This window comes from Balaenoptera acutorostrata, chromosome 19, assembly GCF_949987535.1.
Source record: "Balaenoptera acutorostrata chromosome 19, mBalAcu1.1, whole genome shotgun sequence".
NCBI lineage: Eukaryota > Metazoa > Chordata > Mammalia > Artiodactyla > Balaenopteridae > Balaenoptera > Balaenoptera acutorostrata.
This window is the reverse complement of record NC_080082.1, coordinates 55658235-55680968: the sequence shown is the minus strand read 5'-3', so window position 1 is coordinate 55680968 and position 22734 is coordinate 55658235. Positions and strand designations below refer to the sequence as shown.

At 37.1% G+C, this 22734-nt stretch overlaps 2 protein-coding genes and 1 long non-coding RNA gene across 9 annotated transcripts in view; 1 reads left to right on the top strand and 2 right to left on the bottom strand.

The window, feature by feature from the left end:
- The window catches only part of ZNF45 (zinc finger protein 45), a 32903-nt gene extending 32659 nt beyond the window's left edge, over positions 1-244 (bottom strand). Inside the window, exon 1 of the mRNA XM_057534590.1 lies at positions 81-244. The gene's annotated coding sequence lies outside the window, so the exon portion shown is untranslated. The remainder of the gene's footprint in view (positions 1-80) is intronic.
- On the top strand, positions 221-21873 carry ZNF404 (zinc finger protein 404). 7 transcript variants are annotated; one of them, XM_057534620.1, is made up of 6 exons: positions 230-264; positions 1138-1211; positions 4429-4523; positions 14367-14426; positions 15375-15501; positions 19728-21873. In XM_057534620.1, the coding sequence occupies exons 4-6, from the start codon at positions 14397-14399 to the stop codon at positions 21248-21250; spliced, it is 1680 nt and encodes a 559-aa protein (XP_057390603.1). In that variant the 5' UTR covers positions 230-264; positions 1138-1211; positions 4429-4523; positions 14367-14396; the 3' UTR covers positions 21251-21873. The 7 variants fall into 7 exon arrangements, with proteins under 7 accessions (XP_007168141.1, XP_057390603.1, XP_057390604.1 ...); XM_057534621.1 differs by lacking the exon at positions 230-264 and adding an exon at positions 285-441; XM_007168079.2 differs by lacking the exon at positions 4429-4523 and having other exon boundaries at positions 221-264.
- LOC130705748 (uncharacterized) overlaps positions 4746-22734 on the bottom strand; it is a 31085-nt gene continuing 13096 nt past the window's right edge. The window contains exons 2-4 of the long non-coding RNA XR_009006133.1: positions 18883-18970; positions 14309-14447; positions 4746-7324 (exon numbers count right to left, since the gene is read on the bottom strand). This is a non-coding gene — a long non-coding RNA (uncharacterized LOC130705748). The remainder of the gene's footprint in view (positions 7325-14308; positions 14448-18882; positions 18971-22734) is intronic.

Here is a 22734-nt window from a genome sequence, read left to right as displayed (position 1 = left end):
CTGAAGTCCCCAAGCGCCTGCTCGGCCTGCTACAGCCTGGACTCATATTCCACTCGCCTTTTCCACGTACGTAGGTCTACCTGAAGCCACAGTCCTCCCGAATTCGGGTCTACCTCCGCCGCGCGCCGACAGACTCCTGCGCCTGCGCACTCCCGGCGCCAGGACAGTTCCGGATGGACTGCATTTCCCAGAAGCCACCGGGCTCGCATCAGCCTCGGTCCCTGGGTCCTCTTCCGGTGGCCAAGCAGCTGTGGTCCCTACGTGGTGAGTAGATCGTATCCAAAGATAAAAATCGGCGGAAGCTTCCGTAGTCTCTCACTGCAGCTGGACTGGAACCCGCGGTGGGGGTGACAGGCGCTCAAGGCAAGGACGCTCCGGGCGCGGACGCGGCTTGTCGGGCCTCGAGTCTCAGGCTCGTGTCTGCGTGAGCAGCAGAGATTTGTATGCCTATTGAGATATTTGTGTGTGTGTGTGTGTGTAGGTGTAGACGTGTCTCCGTGACAACGTGTGCGTTTGTGTGTCATTATTTAACTGGGCGATTGTGCTTATTTAACTGCGTGGCTTATGGATGAGCGAGAGTTGTGTGGCCATGTGGGTTGTCACTGGAACTCTTGGCTATAGACTTCGCTGATTCCTCAGCCCTCTCCCCTCACAGCCACTTGGGGTCTGGCGCAGATAAAGGAGGGAAACCAGATTCTGAGCTTTAGAATGGAAGATTGAAGGATCCCAGCAAGAAGACACAGACTCGATCATGAGATGAGATTTTCTGAAGCTGGATGCGGCCCCAAGATAGGCTTCTGGGAAGACCTGATAAGGTCCCAGGAGTAGGATTCCCTCCTGGGAGGTTCCCCTTAGAAAGTTCCGAGGGGCCATCTATATGTTTCACAACCACAGCATTTCCAAAACTCTGGCCCCAGGAACCTGCTGTGAATTAGACAGATTCCACCCTAGACATCAGTGACGGGGCCTCTCTCATACTGGGAAAGGTCAACGCTGTCCCAGTCTCCTTCCTACTCCCATTTGGTTGTTTGTGGTGGACTGGGTGAAGGGGCATGGTCATAGAGGGAGGGTATTTTGTAAGTGAATGTGCTCTCCAAGAAATTCCTGATGTCTCACGATTGCCTTCTCTTTTCCCAGTGCTGCCTGTCTCGGGAAAAAAAAGGATCCTGAGAGAGGAAAGAATTGTTACACAACTAAAAGTTTAAGTTCAGGTGAGTTGGTGTTTCCTCATTATTCATAAAACACACTTTAATTTTAAAAGCATGTAATCCTTCTTTTCCTTCAGCTGAAATGTCCTGCCTGGTACTGACATATCTATAAATCATAGGGCCATGCAGAGGAATCACCCTGTCAGGGTCCCCAAGCCCTTCTCTTCATAATTTATTTAACCTGTGGTCGACTGTTAGCTATTATATTTCTATTTTTGACTAAAAATTAAACTAGCCTATAATGAACATCATTATGCATAAATCTTTATGTCCTATTATAGTCATAACCTAAGGATAAATTTCTGGTTTTGAAATTTGAGTCAAATACCAGATATTTATGCTTGTACTCATTGGAACACAATGACAAGAAGATATAGTTGCTATCCTCAAATGACTTGTTATCCAGTAAAGAAATGAAATCAGTGGACCTAGAGACTGTCATACAGAGTGAAGTAAGTCAGAAAGAAAAACAAGTATCATATATGAATGCATATATGTGGAATCAAGAAAAATGGTACAAATGAACGGGTTTGTAAGGCAGAAATAGAGACACAGATGTAGAGAATAAATGTATGGACACCAAGGGGGGAAAGGGGGGTGGGATGAATTGGGAGATTGGGATTGACATATATACACTAATATGTATAAAACAGATAATTAATAAGAACCTGCTATATAAAAAATAAATAAAATTCAAAAAAAGAAATGAAATCAGGATAGGAATAAGTAAGATAGAAGATCTGAAATGCCACTAGAGAAATTCAGGTGACCTGCCTCAGGAGTTGATAGGAAGAGACATCATTCTGTTTATAGCAGCACTGCCGGAATATGATCAAATTATGAGAACTCTGTGAAGAAAAATGGATTTTACACCTTAGAGTTTTTATTCTAGTGATGTTAAATGCATAGTGTCAGTAAATGCGAAAAGATGTCTCAACAGCTGTTTGCAGGACATCTTAGCTAGGAGGACAGGTTCAGAAGCAAAATAAATCTGTCAATCAGGAATATATAATAAGAAGCAGCATTGAGACTACCATTAATGTATACAAGACATCATAGCCTCCAGTTTACACAGACATACATTTCTATAGACAAATTAGGGTTGGTTCAGGTACTGGGAACTGATGGAAATGATGTGAAACCTTTCAGTAAAAACACAGGAACTGTTTTTAGAACAGCATTGGTTCTCAAATGTAAGCTGCATCAGAATCACCTGCAGGGCTTGTTCAAATACAGTTTGCTGGGCCCCAGCCTCAGAATTTCTAATTCAGTGGGTCTGGGATGGAGCTGAGAATCTGCATTTCTGATAAGTTCCCAGAGATAAAATTTTGAGAACCTTTGTTATAGAGTGTACTAGGCTTTATCCTCAGGTTCAGGAATATTAAAGGGGGGGAGGAAAAGGTGAGATTTTTTTCCACTTGTTTGGAGAAGAGGTTGCTCCTTTAAAAAATAAAAAACATATCTGTGTGTGTGTGTGTGTGTATGTGTGTGAAATTAAGGAATGGCTATTTAAAATTTTCTGAAATATACATTTAGGAAAAGGAAGAAAACCAGGGCTATGACACACAAATGAGCAATGTTAATAAATAGGTACCTACATTTATATATTTTTTTCTATTTATTGATGTCTGTCACTTTTTCTATATATATTGATAAGTACATATATTTTTATAAATATAATCATATTTTGTATTTGTATGATTTTGTGCATTGGTAACCTAATTTTTTAACACCGTTATTGAGATGGAATTTACATACCACACCATTCAGCTACTTGAAGTGTACAATTTTATACATTTAATATATTCACAGGCTTGTGAAACCATCACCACAGTCAACTTTAGAACATTTTCATCACCCTAAAGAGAAACCCTATTCCCATCAGCAGTCACTCCCCATTTCTTGCAACCTCCCCAGCCATGGTCAACCACTTACCTACCTTCTGTCTCTATTAATTTGCCCCTCTGGACATTTTGTAGAACTAGAATTACACAATATGTGGTCTTCTGTGACCAGCTTCTTTGAATTACCACAGTGTTTTCACTGTGATTCATATAGATTCATCCATGTTGTAGCATGTGTCAGAACTTTCTTCTTTTTAAAGGCTGAATAATATTCCATTGTATGGATATACCATGTTTTATTTATCCATTCATCAGTTGATGGACATTTGAGTTGTTTCTACTTCTTAGCTATTATGAATAATGCTGACAGGAGCATTTGTGTACAGGTTTTTGTGTAGACATATATTTTTGTTTCTCTTAGGTATACACTTAGGAGTGGAATTGCTGGGTCATATGGTAACTCTTTTGAGGAACTGTCAGATTGTTTTCCAAAATGTCTGTACCATTTTACATTCCCAACAGCCACGTGTGAGGGTTCCAATTTCTCCACATTTTCACCGACGCCTGTTATTATCTGTCCTTTTTATTATAGCCATCCTAGTGGGTATGAAGTGGGTCTTGTGGTTTTGATTTGCATTCCCCTGTTGGCTTATGATATTGAGGGTCTTTTCACATACTTACTGGCCATTTGTATGTCTTCTTTGGAGAAACGTCAGTTCAGATTCTTTGCCCACTTTTTAATTGTGCTTTTGGTCTTTGTAACCTAATTTTTTTACTGACATGATATTTTGAATATTTTCATTCCCTTAACAGTTTCTCAAACTCAGCATTTAATGACTGTTTAATATTTCATTACATGGACACATCAGCTGTTGCTGAGTTTAGAATGCTGAACACGCCTGCTCTCCATGCTGTACCACTTCTATATCTTGATCAACTTCACTTCTTCCAATTTCCCAGGCCATATGGGAACTTAGGTCTTTGTAATTTCAGGGGTAGTGACGTTTGGGAATGTGGCAACAGCCTCTACTGATAACTGTACTGTCTCAGAAGAACTTGTATAAGGATGTGATACTGAAAAATCATAGAAGCAGAGTCTTTATGATCAAATCTTTAAATTCAAAATGTGATCTCTGAGGCTTTTTTCTTCCCTTAATGTGACCCTCCAGGGAGGTTGAAGTGTTTGAATTTCCGATGGATTTGAGATTTAAATGACTGTTCTACTCTATTTTCCTTGAGGCATCATCATCCTGGTGCCTTGAATGGCTTTCCTTTGGCCTTTCTTATGCTGGACTTCCCTGCCCCTTCACCACAGGACTGTATCTGGATTTGTTGAGAGCTGCAGCATGCCTAAGTTCCATTTCTTTTATGTACAGGTTTTTCTGTTTCCAAGCCAGGTGTAATTCCTGAATTGGAACAAGGAGTCCAGGCCCAGTAGGTGGAGAGTGTAGTGACAAGAGGATTTGTCCAGGTGAGTCAGGGGAATCCAGAAAAGGGAAAACTATGGAATATCAAAGTTCATGACTGATGACACAGAACCTTGATATTCCAGTATGAGACAATCAAATCAAAGACTTTAAGCCCTTGGAGAAAAAAAAGGCCTCATCATCATACCCCAGATATCACCATATTCATCTTTTATTTCACCCTTCAATCTCAAAGAGAGTGATTAGCTCTATTATAATTTTTATTATAGAAGTAATACATTCTCATACAATAATTCAGAAAGTACAGAAAAGCTCAAAATGAAGAGACTACTGTAAACATTTTACTCCAAATTTTTTATCCATTCCTCAATGCACATGCATATATTCATACATGTTATTTTACTTGTCATAACCGGGTAACATTTTGAAATATAATGGTTTTACCCATTGTCATCAAATAAAGGTCTCTATCATTTTTTCATGGAAATATATATAATAAAGTACACATATCTTAGCTGTGCATATAGCTTAATGAATCTTTACATTTGAAAACACCACCTGAATCAAGAATTAGAGCATTTCTATCCCCTCTTGGAAGATGTGCTTGTGTCCTGTCCCAGTAAGAACGAACCCTCCCCAACAAGTAAACATTATACTGACTTCTGTCACTCAAGATGAGATTTGCCTGTTCTTGAACTTCATATAAATGGAATCTCTTGTCTCTGCTGCTTTTTGTCCAAAACTGAATTTTTGAGATTCATACGTGTTGTTTTGTGAATCAGTAGGTTACCCCCAACCCAAGTGTTGTGTAGTATTCCATTGTATGACCTTATCACAATTTGTTTATTCATTCTTATGATGATGAGTTGTTTCCAGTATTTGACTATGTTGAATAAACCTTCTATGAAAATTCTTGTACAAGTCTTTTTGTGGACACATGTTCTTGTTTTACCTGGGAATATACCTGGGGGTGGAAGTGATTAACTTAATTTACACTCCGACTGCAATGTATGCAAGGTCTAGTTACTTCTCAAACTGGCCAACACTTGATATCGTCAATCATTTTAAATTTAACCATTCTGATGCATGTGTAGGAGTATCTCATTGTGATTTTAATTTGTATTTTTCTGATAAGTAATGTTGTGAGCATCTTTTCATATGATACTGCCCATTTTGACATACTCTGATGAACTGTCTATTCAAATCTTTTGTCCATTTTTTAGCCTGGCTTTTGTTCCTTTTCCTATTGATTTGTAGGAATTTTAGATATATTTTGAATACGAGTCCTTTGTGTGTGTATATAAACCTGTGTGTGTGTGTGTGTGTGTGTGTAGAAAGAGAGACACAGAGACAGACAGAGAAAGGGAATATCTCCTATTAGCCTGTAACTTCTTATTCACTTTCTTAATGATGTCTTATAATGAACAGATATTCTTAATTTTAACTGAGCTCATTTAACAATCTTTTTCTTTTATGGCTATTGCATTTTTGTTCTGTTTAAAACATCTTTTCCTGGGGAAGAAGGGACAGATCTTCCTTATGGTAGAATTCCAGTTGTTAAATGTAGAAGGTAAGAGGGACATGGAAAATGGCCATTAGGCAAACACCACAGTAATAGTTGTTTCAGACGAGATCCACTGGTAGATGCTAAAACTAGAGGGTGAAAGTTTGAAGAGAAAAAGGGTTTGCATAGTGTCAAAGGATTCCCCATCACCCACGATATTTATTAACAACAGAGGGAAAGGTAGTACCTTTCTAGTGGGGAAACCCATCAGAAAGCAGTTTCACCAAGTGATCACGGTTAACATCATCAGTGATAAAGTATTGACATCATGAGCCCTTTCATATAATGCAATGAGAAGGACAGAGCATCACTGTGGTACTGCCAAAAATGCAGAGCCTCATTCCAATTGTGAAACATCAGACAAACCAAGTGGAGGGACGTTTGATAATTTAAATGATTGGTACTCCTCCGAAGTGAAGAGGTCATGAATTAGGTGTGATAGACACACTTTAGGGTGACCGCCATGATTCCTGCCTGCTGGTGTCTATGCCATTGTATAATCCCCCTCCATTGGAGTGCAAGCAGGACCTGTGACTTGTTTCTAACCAACAGAAAATTGGTGAGGGGATGTCAGTCCTGTGATTAGGTTACTTTATATGGCAAAAGTAATGGGATGTTGCTACTATGGTTACATTATGTCACGTAAGACTCCATCATAGGGACTTTCCTGGTGGTCCAGTGGTTAAGACTCTGCACTTACACTGCAGGGGACGTGGGTTTGATCCCTGGTCAGGGAACTAAGATCCCACGTGCTGTGAGGCGTGGCCAAAAAAAACCAAAAACAAAACAAAAAAAGACTCTGTCATAGCAGACTGGAGCTAGAGACTCTACTTGTGGGCTTGATGAAGTAAGGCAGTGTTGGACAAGTCCTTGCAAGAAACTGCAGGCAGCCTCTAGGACCTGAGGTCATTCTCCAGCTGACAGTCAGCAAAAAGTTGAGGCCCTCAGTCATCCAGCCGCAAGGATATGAATTCTGCCAACAATCGGAATGAAATTGAAAGTGGATTCTTCCCCACTTGAGCCTCTGAATGAGAACACAGCCCAGCTGATACCCTGTTTGCAGCTTATAAGACCAGCATGAGGAGACCATCCATCGAAACTGTGTCCAGACTCCAAGTTCACAGAAACTGTGAGATAATAAATGTGTGTTGTTTTAAGCTAAATTTGTGGTAATTTGTTATGGCAGCGATTGAAAACTATTACCATAAGAAAGACTGTGGAGATTGGAAGAGACTGAGGAGAAATAACAGCTCAATGCAGTGTGGGATCATGTATAGGATCCTGGAAAAGAAAAATGACATTAGTGGGAAAAAGTGATATTTGAATAAGATATGCCATTTGTAGTACTGTACCAATGTTAATGTCCTGGTTTTGACCATTGTCCTATGTAAGATGTTCACATCAGTTTGAGCGGTATATATGAAACTGTACTACTCTTGCAACTTTTCTCTAAGTCTAAAATAAGTGGAAATAAAAATTAAACCAAAAAAAGAGAGAAAATTTTGCCTACCCCAAGATTATGAAGATATTTTCCTGTTTCTTCTTACAGAAAATTTATTGCTTTAGCTTTCACATTTAGGCCTATGATCCATCTTGAATTTACATCTGTATATGTGGTGGGATCAGGGTCAAAACCATTTTTTCCACACAGATTACTAATTGCTCAGGCACCATTTGTTGAAAAGACTATCCTTTCTGCTCTAAGTCAGACTTTTATTGTTAAAAAAATGTGACTATATACGTACAGGTCTCTTTCTGGACTGTCTATTCTGTTGGTCTGTTTGTCAATCCTGTGTCAGTCCCACTGTTTTAATTACAGTAGCTTTATATTATGTCTTGATATCTGGTAATGTACATTTGACAACTTTGTTCTTCAAAATTGCCCTGACTGTTCTGGATTCTTTGCATTTCCATATAATTTTAGAATGATTTTCTTAATGTTCTAAAAAAAAGCTGCTGATATTGTTTAGAGATACACTGAATCAATAGATCAATTTAGAGAGAGTTGGTCATCTTAAAATAGATTCTTCCAATTCATGAACATGAAATATGTTTCCATTTATTTAATTCTTCTTTAACTTCTTTCCTTAATGTTTTGTTGTTTTCAGTCTAAAAGTCTTGCACCTCTTTTGTTAGATTCATTCCAAAGTGTTTTATATTTTTCATGTTTTTTATGAACTGTTGGGATTTTTAAAATCTCATTTTTCAATAGCTTTGCTTTAATATAATTGTTTGTTTTATACTGTGACCTTTTATTCAACCAACTTTCTAATAAATTCATGTATTCTAATAGTCTGTAGGATTGAAATTTTTTTTTCTATGTACAAAATCATGTTATCTGCAAGTAAATATGGATTTACCTCTTTCCTTCCACTCTTCATACCTTTCATTTCACTTTTTTCTCTTATGATATTGGATAGGTCTTCAAATACAAAGTTAAATGGAAGTGGTAAAAGTGGACACCCTTGCCTTATTTCTGAACTCAAGACAGTAGTCCATATTTTACCTCTCAGTTTTATTCTGTAGATCCCCTTTATCAAACTAAAGAAGCTCTGTTCCTAGTTTGCTGAGAATTTTTATCATGAACTGATGTTGAATATTATCAAATGGTTGTTCTGCATGTAATGAAATGATTGAATGGTTTTTCTCCTTTATTATTTAAAGTTTGAAGATTACATTGATTGCTTTTTAAAAATAAAGTGACTTTGCATTTCGAGAATAAATCTCTTGGTCATATATATCACTGGCCTCTCCTTGCTAATATTTTATTTAATATACTTGCATCTGTGTTCATGAGAGATATATATTGTAGTTTTCCTTTCCTTTCTTGTCATTGTCAGGTTTTGATATCACAATTATGAGGGCCTCATGACATGGTCCATTTTTATTTGTTTTCTAGAAGATATTGAGTTTGATTGGCATTTTTAATTCCTTAAATGTTTGGAGAATTTGCCACTGAAGCCTCTGGGCCTGACATTTTATGGGAAGGTCCTTAATTAATATAGATTTAATTTCTTTAATAAATATAACAATATTCAGATTTTCCATTTCTTATATCAGTTTCATTGAATTGTGTTTTCAAGAAATTTTAAAATTTCATCTACATTTTCAAGTTTATTGTCATAGTTGTTTGTAAAATTCTGTTATCAATTTAATAATGTCTATAATATTTGTAGTGATATCTCCTTTTATAGTCCTGATATTGGCAATTTTTTTCTTGAACAGTATAGCTAGAGGTTTATTAATCTTACCTCTTCAATGAAATAGCTTTTGGCTTTATTGATTTTTCTCTGTTATAGATCTGGGTTTTTTATGCCATTGGTTTTAGTATGTTTTACTTTCTGTAGGCTTAATTTGCTTTTCCTTTTCTAGCTTCCAAAGGTAGATCATTGATTTTTAACCATGCTACTTTTATAAAACATAAATTTATGTTTGGGTGAAGGGGATCAAAGAGTAATAAGAAAGGAAAATAATAAGTGGGCAATCATTATAAATGCTCATGCTATCTACTGGGAGAAAATAAATTATGGGTTTATTTGGCATTGTAGTAATTTGACGAAGGATTTTCATAATAATTTCACTACTAATTGATTTACTATGTCAGTATGTCTTTAGTACACCTAGTAATTACCAGTGGTGATTAGATAATGAATGGTATTTATCTGCAGCATTTGTAAAAACAAAACAAAAACAAAATATATATATTTAAAGCTAAAAATGTCATTGTAAGCATTGGTTTGACTGCATCTCACAAGCTTTGTTATGCCATACTTTTATTATCATTTAGCTCCAAATATTTTCTAGTTTCCATTATGATTTATTCTTTGACCTGTACTTATTTAAAGTGAACTTTTATATTTGGAAACATTTGAGAAATACCTGTTTTTGAGTTCCAAAATATACATTCTTTGATATTAATCCTTTGAAGTTTATAGATACTTGTTTTATGGCCCAGAATATTCTGAAAAATATGCAAAGAATGTGTAGTCTGTAGTTTGGGAGTATAATGTTCAGTTGGGTCGTTTTGGTTATTCCTGTTCAACCTTCTATGGCCTTGTTGATTTTTTTTCCTCTTCCTGTTATCAGTTACCAATGGAGGGTATAAAAAATCTCTAAATTTAATTATAAACTTGTCCTTTAATTCTGTTGACTTTTGCTTTTGAAGCTATGTTATTAGGAGTATAAGGAATATAGGATAACTTATATTCTTGTTGAACTGTAGGAAATATCTCTCTTTATTACTTATAATACTTCTTGCATTTAAGTCTATTCATCTGTTGTTAATATACCAGTGTGCTTCTAATGACTGTCTAATATACTTTTCCATTCTTACTTTTAACATATCTGTGTCTTTAAAGTATGTTTCTTATAAGCAGTGTAATTGATACTGTTTTTAATTTAATCTGAAAATCTTAGTTTTTAATTGCAATGTTTAGTCCATTCACATTTTATTACAATTACTGATATAGTTTGGTTTAAATCTGCCCTCTTGCTATATGTTTTCTGTTTATCCCATTTATTCTTCATTTCTTTATTCCTCCTTTCCTGCCTTCTTTTGAATTAATCAGGTATTTTTTATTATTCCACTTAGTCTCCTCTATTAGTTTTTTAAGTTGTGCATCTTTGTATAATTCTTTTAGTAGTTACCTGAGCTATTATAGGATGCATCTTTTTTTTAACATCTTTATTGGAATGTAATTGCTTTACAATGTTGTGTTAGTTTCTGCTGTATAACAAAGTGAATTAGCTATATGTATACATATTTCCCCATAGAGGATGCATCTTTAATACAGTCTTCTTTAAAATAGGGTTTTTAGGGGACTTCCCTGGCGGTCCAGTGGTTAAGACTCTGCACTCGAAATGCAGGGGGCACGGGTTTGATCCCTGACTGGGGAACTAAGATCCTGCATGCCGCATGGCACGGCCAAGAAAAAAAAAAAAAATGTAGGGTTTTTAACCACATACCAAATAACATAAGAACATTTCAATAGTTTAACTCCATTTATGCTGTTATTGTCATTCCTTCTTCCAGTAATACAATCCTCACAAAGCATTCTAGTTTTGGTTCCTTTAAACAGTCCATTTGTTTAGTCATATTAGTCATATATTTACTTGTCCACAGCTGTTCATTGCTTTTTGGCACATTCATGCTTCCATCTAGGATTATTTTCCTTTAGCCTGACTGCTGTCCTTTAGTATTTCTTGTATTGTGGGTCTGTTGATCAGAAATTCTCTCAGCTTCTGTTCAAAAAAATCTTTATTTTACCTTCATTTCTGAAAGATATATTCTCCGGGCATAAGATTCAGAGTGGTCAGGGTTTTTTCTTTCAGCACTTTGAAGATACGATTCTATTTTTCAGGCCGCTAAAGTTTCTGTTGAGATAAGAACTATTTTTGTTGTTGTTGTTTATTTATAACTGATGTCTATTTTAAACTACATACTTTCAAGATACGTTTTTCAACTTTGTTTTTCAACAATTTGGCCATGATGTGCCTGGGTAAGAATTTCTTTATTTTATCTGGTTAGGTTTGCTGAGCTTTTTGATTTATGTATCAAGGTATTTCATGAGATTTGGAATGTTTTTGTCCATTATTTCTTCAAATCAATTTCCGTTCTATTTTCTTTTAGGTGTTCAATTCCACATTTTGTCTGTTTCTTGTATTTCTCTTACATTCAGCTCTGTTCTTTCTTTTTTCTCTCTGCATAAGATTGTTGTTAATTTGACTTTATGTTAATTAATACCATTTTTGCTGTTAAATCCATCCAATACATTAAAAATTTTTGATATTATACTTTTATAACTATAAAATGTTCATGTGGGTCTCTTTTATATGATTCTACTAAATCCCTATTGATATACTTCATTTTGCATTCCATTTTGTCCATCTTTTCCTCTATTTTCTTTAGCATGTTAATCATAATGTCTTCAAGTCCTTGTCTACTAGCTCCATTGTCTGGATCATCTTTGGGTTTATTTCTATTGAGATTTTTCTCTTGATTATCAGTAACTTTTTCCTGCTTCTTTGCATTTTCGTAAGTTTTATCATATATTGGCATTGTTGATAATATAGAGACTCTGGATTACGTTATCTTCCTTTAATAAGTCTATGTCAGGGTTTCTCAACCTTAGCACTGTTGATTTTTTTTTAATTACTTATTTATTTATTTATGGCTGCGGTGGGTCTTCGTTTCTGTGCGAGGGCTTTCTCTAGTTGCGGAAGCGGGGGCCACTCCTCATCGCGGCGTGCGGGCCTCTCACTATCGTGGCCTCTCTTGTTGCGGAGCACAGGCTCCAGACGCGCAGGCTCAGTAGTTGTGGCTCACGGGCCTAGTTGCTCCGCGGCATGTGGGATCTTCCCAGACCAGGGCTCGAACCCGTGTCCACTGCACTGGCAGGCAGATTCTCAACCACTGCGCCACCAGGGAAGCCCCCTGTTGATATTTTTGACTAGATAATTCTTAGCTGTGGTGGGGGGCTTTCCTATGCCTTGTAGGATGGTCAGCGCCATCCCTGATCTCCACCCACTAGTTACAGTAGCACCCCTCCACACATTTTGACAACGAAATATGTCTCCAGACATTGCCAAATGTGCCCTGGGGGGCAGGATCACCCCCTATTGAGAATCAGTGATCTGCACAATCATTTTCAGTATCTATTTCATTTTCCATTATATGAATGAATACACTTTATTGAATTAACTACCCATCTAAGTACATTTAGATTTTTCTCCAGCTTTTTTTTTTCATTTTAACTAGTGTCTATCATCATATTCCTTTATACATCTCTAGGCACATTTTACAGTTATTTCCTTTAGGTGAAGTCTCAGAAACGGCCTTTCATTGTTAAATTCTTCTTATGCATAATTTTTCGTACATGTCTCAATTGCACTAGGTTTTCACAGGTCTATAGGACAGCATGAGAATGCTCTTTTCCCTACAGCCTTACTAATATGTGGTGTATCATCAACTTTTAAAATCTGACAGTTGAATACCTGTAAAATTGTACTATCTTTGTTGCTTTAAAACATCTCTTTAGTAAATCTTTTGACAGGTGCTGTCTTAATTATTTATGTTCAGGTTTCATATAATGAAACAAAAAATCTGGGTGTCAGAGACAACAGTTCAAAAAAAAAGTTGACTTTATAATTATAGAAATGTGATTCAAAACATCACTTCTACTTATAGTTTGTGATATGGGAAAATACCTTTACTTCTTTGAGCTTTTATTTCCTCATCTGTTGAATTGAGTTAATAAGTACATTTCAGGATTAAATGTTAACGTGTATAGCACAGCTATCACATAGAAGGTTACAAATATCTATGTATTACTGTATGGCTTTAGTGAGCATGAATTCACACCTCCCTTGTGGGTACTGGGTGGCAGTGATTCATGCCAGCAAGCAAAGTGGATCCTGATAGGGAAATCCAGGTTGGTCAGCCCAGAGGACCTTGGAGTCAAGTTCAGGCTTCACATGGGCAGACAGTTTTATGGTGGTCAAGTTTTCCAGGTTGGTCCCTACTCTTTTCTGCTTTTTTTTTTTTTTTTTTTTTTTGGCTGCGTTGGGTCTTCGTTGCTGCTCGCAGGCTTTCTCTAGTTGCAGCGTGCGGGGGCTACTCTTCGTTGCAATGCACAGGCTTCTCCTTGTGGTGGCTTCTCTTCGTTGCAGAGCACAGGCTCTAGGCACATGGGCTTCAGTAGTTGTGGCACATGGGCTCAGTAGTTGTGGCTCGAGGGCTCTAGAGCTCAGGCTCAGTAGTTGTGGCTCACGGGCTTAGTTACTCCACGGCATGTGGGATCTTCCCAAACCAGGGCTCGAATCCATGTCCCCTGCACTGGCAGGTGGATTCTTAACCACTGTGCCACCAGGGAAGTCCCTGTTTTATGCCTTTTGTCTGGCAGAGTCCAGGTCCCCCTTGAGGCCATGAAGGTTGTTGAAGTTTGTGTTGTATGGCCTGGTCTCAGCCCTGGAAGGTAGGGCTGAATTGGGGAGGATCTACTTAGTGTGACTGGACAACCCAAGCTGGGTACATTTGGCATGATCAGAATGAGAAATAGGCCAGTGGGGTGTGTCTGGATCTGGCTTTGGTTCAAGAGAGCCTCTGCTCTGTATCCACGCTTGTGAGGCTTGTTTCTCAGACACAGGAAAGGGTTTGAGTTTGTCTGCACTCTGTCTCATATCCCCTGACATGTGTTTGGGAGGGCAGAGAGTGGGCAAGGATGGCGAGAAACAGGAATAAAGAAGAAAAAAGAAAGGCTCTCTTACCTTAATGTTGGGAGTTCTGAGCTACATTGGGTCTCAAGGCTTCTTTTTCCTCCCTCAGCTCTGGCTTCTCTGGACTCAGCTTCTGAGGATGATTGGCAGTTCTAAAACCATGGGCCGGGTAAGTGGATGTCTCTCCTTCCTGAAATATTAAAATTTTTAATTCAGATAATATTTTCATTCTTTATCCCAAAACCTCCTTCCTAGGAAAGCTGTATCTCAACCTGTTTCACAGTTGCTGCCTTTACAGAGAAGGATAGTGTCCTCCCTATTTGCTCCCTTTTTTCAAACTGATTTTTCAGTTTTTTCATCAAATGATTTATTCCTCTTCTATATGTTCAGTCTTCTCTCGAGAGCAGTGTTAGAGCAGTAAAGGGGTGAAGTATCTTGAAGGAAGTATTTTAGCTTCCCTTGTTAGGTTCGTAGTTTCATTGTATAGAAATGGTGGTCCTATTTGACCAGAAGAGGGAGAACTTTCTCCATAGTTTTCCAGGTAGATAAGGGAGAATTTGGTTTTGAATGGTCTCAGTCTCAGTGTGAGATGAGACCTCAGCTTTGAAAAGCTTTTAGGTTTGGGTTGAAATGGGATTGGTGCCTGCCTAGAGAGAGGAGGGGCTCTGGCTAAGGAATCACTGAGAAGTGAATAGGGTTCTGAGGTCCATTTTGTAGGGAAAGAGAGATTGCTTGGCTTGAGTCATTCAGTGTTGTTCTGGATCATCCTACATTAGTGTGTTCTAACTCAAGAACCAGAAGTTCAGTAAGGGATTGTAGAAAGGGAAGATGAGAACCACATCTGGCGGATAATACTGAACTGTGGGGAAGAGGTTAAAGAAAATTTTGAAAATTAAAATTAAAGAAATTTTTTGTGCTCCAACAGGATTCTTCAAGATTGGGTAGGGAATCTACTTCAGATATGCTAATTTATTTATTATTTATTCTCATCTACCCATGTCATGATCTTTAACTTCAGCCTACTTGTTTTTATATATCACCCCCTACTGCAACTCAATATTCCATCTTGAAATTTTTTTTCTACTTTTACAAATAATACATGAATTTGTCATTTCAGGTGCCACTGACATTCAGTGATGTTGCCGTAGACTTCTCTCAGGAGGAGTGGGAATGCCTAAACTCAGATCAGAGGAATTTGTACAGAGATGTGATGTTGGAGAATTATACTAACTTGGTATCACTGGGTAAGGACATCTGCCTGAAGTAATGTAGGATCTGCTATCTGGAATATCCCCTTTTTCTACTGTATATTTTATGCTCTGTGCCAAGAAACTAGCGAAATTTCTGCTCCATATTCTCAAAGGACTATTTTGGGCTTTGTTAGATTGAAATAAGCACCTTCATTCAGCACCTAAATCTTTTTTTTTAATTAATTAATTAATTAATTAATTTATGGCTGTGTTGGGTCTTTGTTGCTGCACGCGGGCTTTCTCTAGTTGTGGCAAGCAGGGGCTACTGTTCGTTGCAGTGCGCAGACTTCTCATTGTGGTGGCTTCTCTTGTTGTGGAGCACGGGCTCTAGGTGCACGGGCTTCAGTAGTTGTCACACGCGGGCTCAGCAGTTGTGGCTCATGGGCTCTAGAGCACAGGCTCAGTAGTTGTGGTGCATGGGCTTAGTTGCTCTGCAGCATGACAGCACCTAAATCTTCTCTGTCCTTCATTTACCTTCCTACCTCCTTCTGATCCATCCTGCAGTTGCTTTTTCTAAATGACCAAAGGATTGAATTCTGGGAATTTTCTGCATAACTACTGGCAAAGAAAACAAATGTCAAATTATGTGTATTTTCATAATGTCAATAAATATTCTATTTTAATTGCCAGTCCACCTACATGGAGAACAGGTAACATAGAGTCCTGGTTTTCTCTTTATTACAGATGAGCCTTTGTAATTTTTACAGTGGTAGAATGAGTCACGATCATTATCTTTTTGAGTATTTTCTGTTATAGCAGTGAAAATGTTAGCTTTCAGTGATTTGATAGATTCTACTCAGAAGTGTCTTTGTTCAGTTTTTGGACAATACTTGACCATTCTCTCCTCTCTTCTGGGATTCCAGTTATACCTACGTTAGATCTTTTGAGAACTTATCTCTCTAGAAATTCACTTTGATTGTCTTTTATAACTTCCAGTTACCTGTTGCAATTCTTCCTTTATTTACTGTCTTTTTATTACTATTTTTTATCTGTTTTAATTAATTTATTTATTCTTATTTATTTTGTTTTTGCCTGTGTCGGGTCTTAGTTTCGGCATGTGGGATCTTTCATTGCAGCACGTGGGCTTTTCGTTGAGGCGCGCAGGCTTCACTCTAGTTGTGGTGTGTGGGCTCCAGAGTGAGCAGGCTCAGTAGTTGCAGCATGCGGGCTTAGTTGCCCTTCGGCATGTGGGATCTTAGATCCCCAACCAGGGATCAAACCTGCGTCCCCTGCATTGGAAGGCAGATTTTTAACCACTGGACCACCAGAGAAGTCCCTGTTTTTTTTAAATTTAATTTAATTTAATTTTTCTTTTTCTTTTTTTGACTGCGTCGGGTCTTAGTTGCGTGCAGGCTCTTCGTTGTGATGTGCGGGCTTCTCTCTAGTTGTGGTGTGCAGGTTTTCTCTTCTCTAGTTGTGTTGCGTGGGCTCCAGGGTGCATGGGCTCCAGGGCGCATGGGCTCTGTAGTTTGCAGCACGTGGGCTCTCTCGTTGAGGCGTGCAAGCTCAGTAGTTGTGGCGTGCAGGCTTAGTTGCCCCGTGGCATGTGGGATCTTAGTTCCCCAACCAGGTATCGAACCCACATCCTCTGCATTGGAAGGTGGATTCTTTACCATTGGACCACGAGGGAAGTCCCTCATCTGTTTTTTAAACACTTCCATCAATAGTTATTTTGGAATTCTTGTATGCCTTCATTGTTTGGTATCATCTGTGGGTCTACTTCTATTGTTTCTGTTTTTTCGTCTTGTTATTTGTCATATGGTAATGCCTCTCCAAGTTACTAGTAATAGTGACTGCGTGCTGGACATCGTGTACAAAAGAACTGAAGAGGTTCTAGATAATGGTATCTTCCACCGGAGAGTACTTAACATTTTCCTCTCTGGGTCTGATAGAATAGCAGATATTAAGCTGGGTCAGTGCTGATTTTCAGTTTGGTAATACTCAACTACCTCTTTTTTATCACTGTGCTCAGAATCAGTGAGTTTCTCTAGGGGAAAAGTGGTGGTAGATCTTCAGGGCCAATTCACCACTCCTTTAATGGCTCTTATCTGTTTGGATTTTAAATTTACTCTCCCAATGGATCTTTTATTTCCAGAAAAAATGCTGACAATTAATAAGCTAACCATCCATTTGGTAAGTTAGGAAGAGCACAATAGACTTAAAGAAAGTGGAAGAAAGGAAATAATAAAGGAAAGAACAGAAATTAATGAAATAAAAACTGAACATATAAAAGAGCAAGTCAAAACTATAAATTTGGTTATTTCAAAGAATTAATAAAATTGGTGCAACTCTCTCAACATCAATCTATGTAAGGAAAAAAGGGGGCCTCATTACAAATCATGAAACCTTGAAAATATGATGCTAATTTTGATAAACATTATGCCAAAAACTGAAAAATCAAATGAAATAAATTATTAGAAAATTTTAATCTACAAAACCAACACTCAAGAAAAAAAGAGAAAATATGAAAACTCTCACAAGCACTAAAGAAACTGCATCAGTCATCAAGAACCTTCCCACAAATTGGAAGATTCAGGCCTGGATGGTTTGTCATTAAAGTGCAAAAGTTTGAACATATAAGAATTTGGGAGAAATTTTTCCCATGACCTCTTATATGTGGATTCTGACAAAGGATAAACTACAGAAAAGTAAGAGATGACTAGAAAATAACTACTTGAAAATACAGAGTATATTTATAATAGCTCTCTAAATATCCTTGTGTACTAATTCTATTATCTGTGTCACTCCTTGCTCTGTTTCTTTTTATTGATTTTTCTCCTAGGAAGGGTTATATTTTTCTACTATTTTGCACACCTGATAATTTTTGTATTAGGTGCCAGACATTGTGACATTTACTGTGTTGGAATGCTGGATTGGGGGACTTTGTTCTGGGATTCAGTAAATGGGACCTGTTGATCCTTTCATGGTTTGCTTTTAAGCTCTGTTAAGCTGGGTCCAGAACAGCTTTAAGTCTAGGGCTAATTTGGCCCCACTACTGAGGCAATAAGGTTTGAGAGATTAGAGTCAGAGAGAGATAGTTGGTAACTGTTGCATAATTTTCAGAAACTAGATCATTATTTCACTCAGCTGCCTTCTCCACTGACCTTGATTTTTATCCTTACTTACCTTGATTTTCATCCAAGTTACCTTTTTTAATTCACTATTTAATTCTACAGTTAATTATTTAATACTTACCTTGTGGTAGAACTTGTTTTTCAGTGGTAGTTGAAAGAAATTTTGAATCCATACTTGAGTTTTAGAGTAAGAAAATAAATAGTAAAACAAATGAGACAATGAATATGTACGAGAGAAAAGCATCATGAAGACAAAGAATTAGGTGTTGGAATATAGAATAAAGGATATGAATTTACTTACAGTTAGCAGAGCCAGCCTTTCTGAGAAAGTGATTTGTAACCTGCAACACCTGGAGACAGTCATTTAGAGAAGCCACCTAAGAGGATTCCTGCAAGGTAAAGGCATCTGTGTGAAGCCACAGGCAATGGGGAAAGTTGCAGTATGTTCTAGTAGCTGAAAAGATGCAGTGTGGTCAGATATAGGGAAAAAGATGTCAAGGGCTTGAAATGAATTTGTAGAAGTAAGACAGAGTCTTCTTATTCATGGTTATGTGCTTGGGTTTCATTCTAAGATAAAGACAGACCATTGAAAAAATTACATAGAGAGCCATCTGGTAGAGAATATTAAAAATGTAGATGACCAGGACCTACTCACAGATTCTGATTCACTCAGCCTCAGTGGATATCTAAAGGGTAGTATATACATGAGCTGATCACACCCTCTTTGAACCATTATTATAAAACTTCTCACTACCCCCCTCCAGGTTGGCACACACAGTTTTGAGGACATTAGCCTGCTGTGGCCCCCTTTGCCTGGCAAAGCAATGAAGCTATTCTTTTCTGCTTCACCTCCCTCAAAAAAAAAAAAAAGGGTTGTATATGTAAGAAATTCCTGTGGTAATACTGATCCACAACTAAATATGAGTACTGATTTTTCTCTTTGCCTATTCACAAACTTTACATTCTCATGTTAGCTTTAATAATTTTCTGAGCCCTTCTTGCCTTTAAAAAATTTCATCACAGTATTTTAGAATTGTATGACCCTTTTACTTCTAATGGATATACTTGTCAATTTATTATTATCCTTACTGTATTTCCCCTTGTACAAGAAAAATAGCATTTGTTTGTTTTCTCATTTTCTTTCAGACATTGATTTCACAAGTGAGAGCAACAAATTATCTTCAGAAAAAAGCAGTTATGAAGTAAATTCATACCATCGGGAGACAATGAATAGAAGTAAAACCTTCAACTTTATGGCGTTTATTTTCAGAAATGACTCACAGAACAGAACTAAATTTGAAAGACAACAGGCACCTAAAGTGGGATATTTTAATCAAATGATATTCAGAAAACATATATCCCTTCCTCTACATCAAAGACTTCACACTAAAGAGAAGTCATATGAATGTAAGGAATGTAGAAAGGGCTTTAGGAAATATTCACACCTTACTGAACATCTGAGAGACCATAGTGATGTAAGACCCTATGAATGTAAGGAATGTGGAAAGCTCTTTATAGTTCTCCAGCATTTTATTAGACATAAAAAAAGTCACACTGACTTGAAACCCTTTGAATGTAATGGATGTGAGAAGGCCTTTAGGTTTTATTCACAGCTTATTCAACATCAGATAATTCATACTGGTGTGAAACCCTATGAATGTAAGCAATGTGGGAAGGCCTTTAGACGTCATTCTCACCTTACTGAACATCAGAAAATTCATATTGGTTTGAAACCCTACAAATGTAAGGAATGTGGGGAAACTTTTAGGTTGTACCGACATATGTGTCTCCATCAGAAAATTCATCATGGTGTGAAACCCTATATTTGTAAGGAATGTGGAAGGGCCTTTGGTCATCGTTCAAGCCTCTATCAGCATAAGAAAATTCATTCTGGTGAGAAACCATATAAATGTAAACAATGTGGAAAGGCCTTTGTTCGCAGCTATCTGCTTATTGAACATCAGAGAAGTCATACTGGTGAGAAGCCTCATGAATGTAAGGAATGTGGAAAAGCCTTTAGTAGGGGCTCAAGCCTTCTTAAACATAAGAGAATTCATAGTAGCGAGAAACTCTACGATTGTAAGGAATGTGGGAAGGCCTTCTGTAGAGGCTCTCAACTTACACAACATCAGAGAATTCATACTGGTGAGAAGCCCCATGAATGCAAAGAATGTGGGAAGACTTTTAAGCTCCATTCTTACCTTATTCAACATCAGATCATTCACAGTGATTTGAAACCATATGAATGTAAACAATGTGGGAAAGCCTTCAGTCGTGTCGGGGACCTTAAAACACATCAGTCAATTCATGCCGGGGAGAAACCTTATGAATGTAAGGAATGTGGAAAAACCTTTAGACTTAATTCTCAACTAATTTATCATCAGACAATCCATACTGGTTTGAAACCATATATATGTAAAGAATGTAAGAAGGCCTTCCGTTCTATCTCAGGTCTTTCTCAACATAAGAGAATTCATACTGGTGAAAAACCTTATGAATGTAAAGAATGTGGTAAGGCCTTTAATCGTAGTGATCGACTTGCTCAGCATCAGAGAATTCATACTGGTGTGAAGCCACATAAATGTAAGGAATGTGGGAAAGCCTTTACTCGTTGCTATCAACTTACTCAACATCAAAGATTTCACATTGGCGAGAAAGTCTTAATGTAATGAGAGTCAGAAAGCCTTTAGCCGTGACACATCCTTTAACATTATCACTCTTCTACCACCTAACGATATGGTAAAGATTAAATTATTTACATAAAATATGATTGTTTGGAAGGGCATCTGGCACAGAGTATTTGCTTACTAAATACTGTATCATTTTTTAATGGTAATTACTAGTATTACTATAAATGAATTCATGTGGAAGGAAGATCCTGTGAGCATATTTTAAAAATCTATCATCACTCATCCATATTTCATTTTGGATAATTAATTCTGGACAAAATCCCATAGAATGTTTTAAACAAGAAACTTTTTTATTCAAAGCTCATCCCCCTGAAGATTAATAATGGTAAAAACCCTATGCTTTTGCTGAATATTGAGAGTATAGCTGTTGAAAAATTGGAAAGTGGTTTGAAGAAATTTTTTTTATAATAATTTCTATAATACAGGTAACATACAATCCACATTCCCTACAATTCATGGAAGTTAGAGATTAACAATGGGTAGCCAAAAGACAGATATTGACTTGGAGAAGGTTTCCTCAAGTATTTGAAAAATGTCAAATTTACATAAAAGGTACAACAATGGTACAATGAAGGTTTATTTACCCTCCACCTATATTTAGTATCTCTCTCTCTCATGAAAATGTATATATACAGATTCACATATATCATACATTTCATATATATATATATATATATATATATATATATATATATATATATATGGTATATATAATTTTGCTGTGCTTTCTGAGTGAATGTTTTAGGTATCACTTCACCTCTAAAAAAAATCAACATACAACTCAAAAATACAACTGCTAGATTTAAAGATTATCTTCTACATGACCACTAAGCCATTGTCACCTAAAAACCATTAACAGTAGACCTATAATGTTCTGTAATATTCATCCCATTTACAGACTTCTCCAATTTTTTAAAGAATGTCTTTTGAAAGTGCTGGCTTTTTTTTAAAAAGCCTAAAACCAAACTAAGTTCACATATTTTATATGATTATGGCTATTGAGTCTCTTTTGGTCAAACATTTATCCTCTTCCTGTTTTGTGACAAACTTTTTGAAGACTCAGGAGAAGTAACCCATATAATGTACATTCCGTATTTGTACTAATTTTTCTCTGATTGGGCTTAAGTTGTTTCTCTATCCCTCGCATTTATTCTGAACTAGATGTTATGTCTAGAGGCTTGATTAGGTTTCAGATTAAATATTTTTGACATGATAACTTCATAGATAATATTGTGTACTCAATATTGTAAAATAACAGGTGGCACATAGTGAAGCTATGTTTGATCTCTTGATTCATGTATTGACCACCAGCTCTCTCCATTGTATCAGTACTGGGTTTTGGGGGGTTTTTTTTTTTTGTTTTTTGAAATTAAGAAGTAGTCCACAGAAAGTCACATCACATTCCACTTGGAAATTTAAACAGTCTTGTGTATTTTTAAAGAAATTAAGACCAAAAAAACACC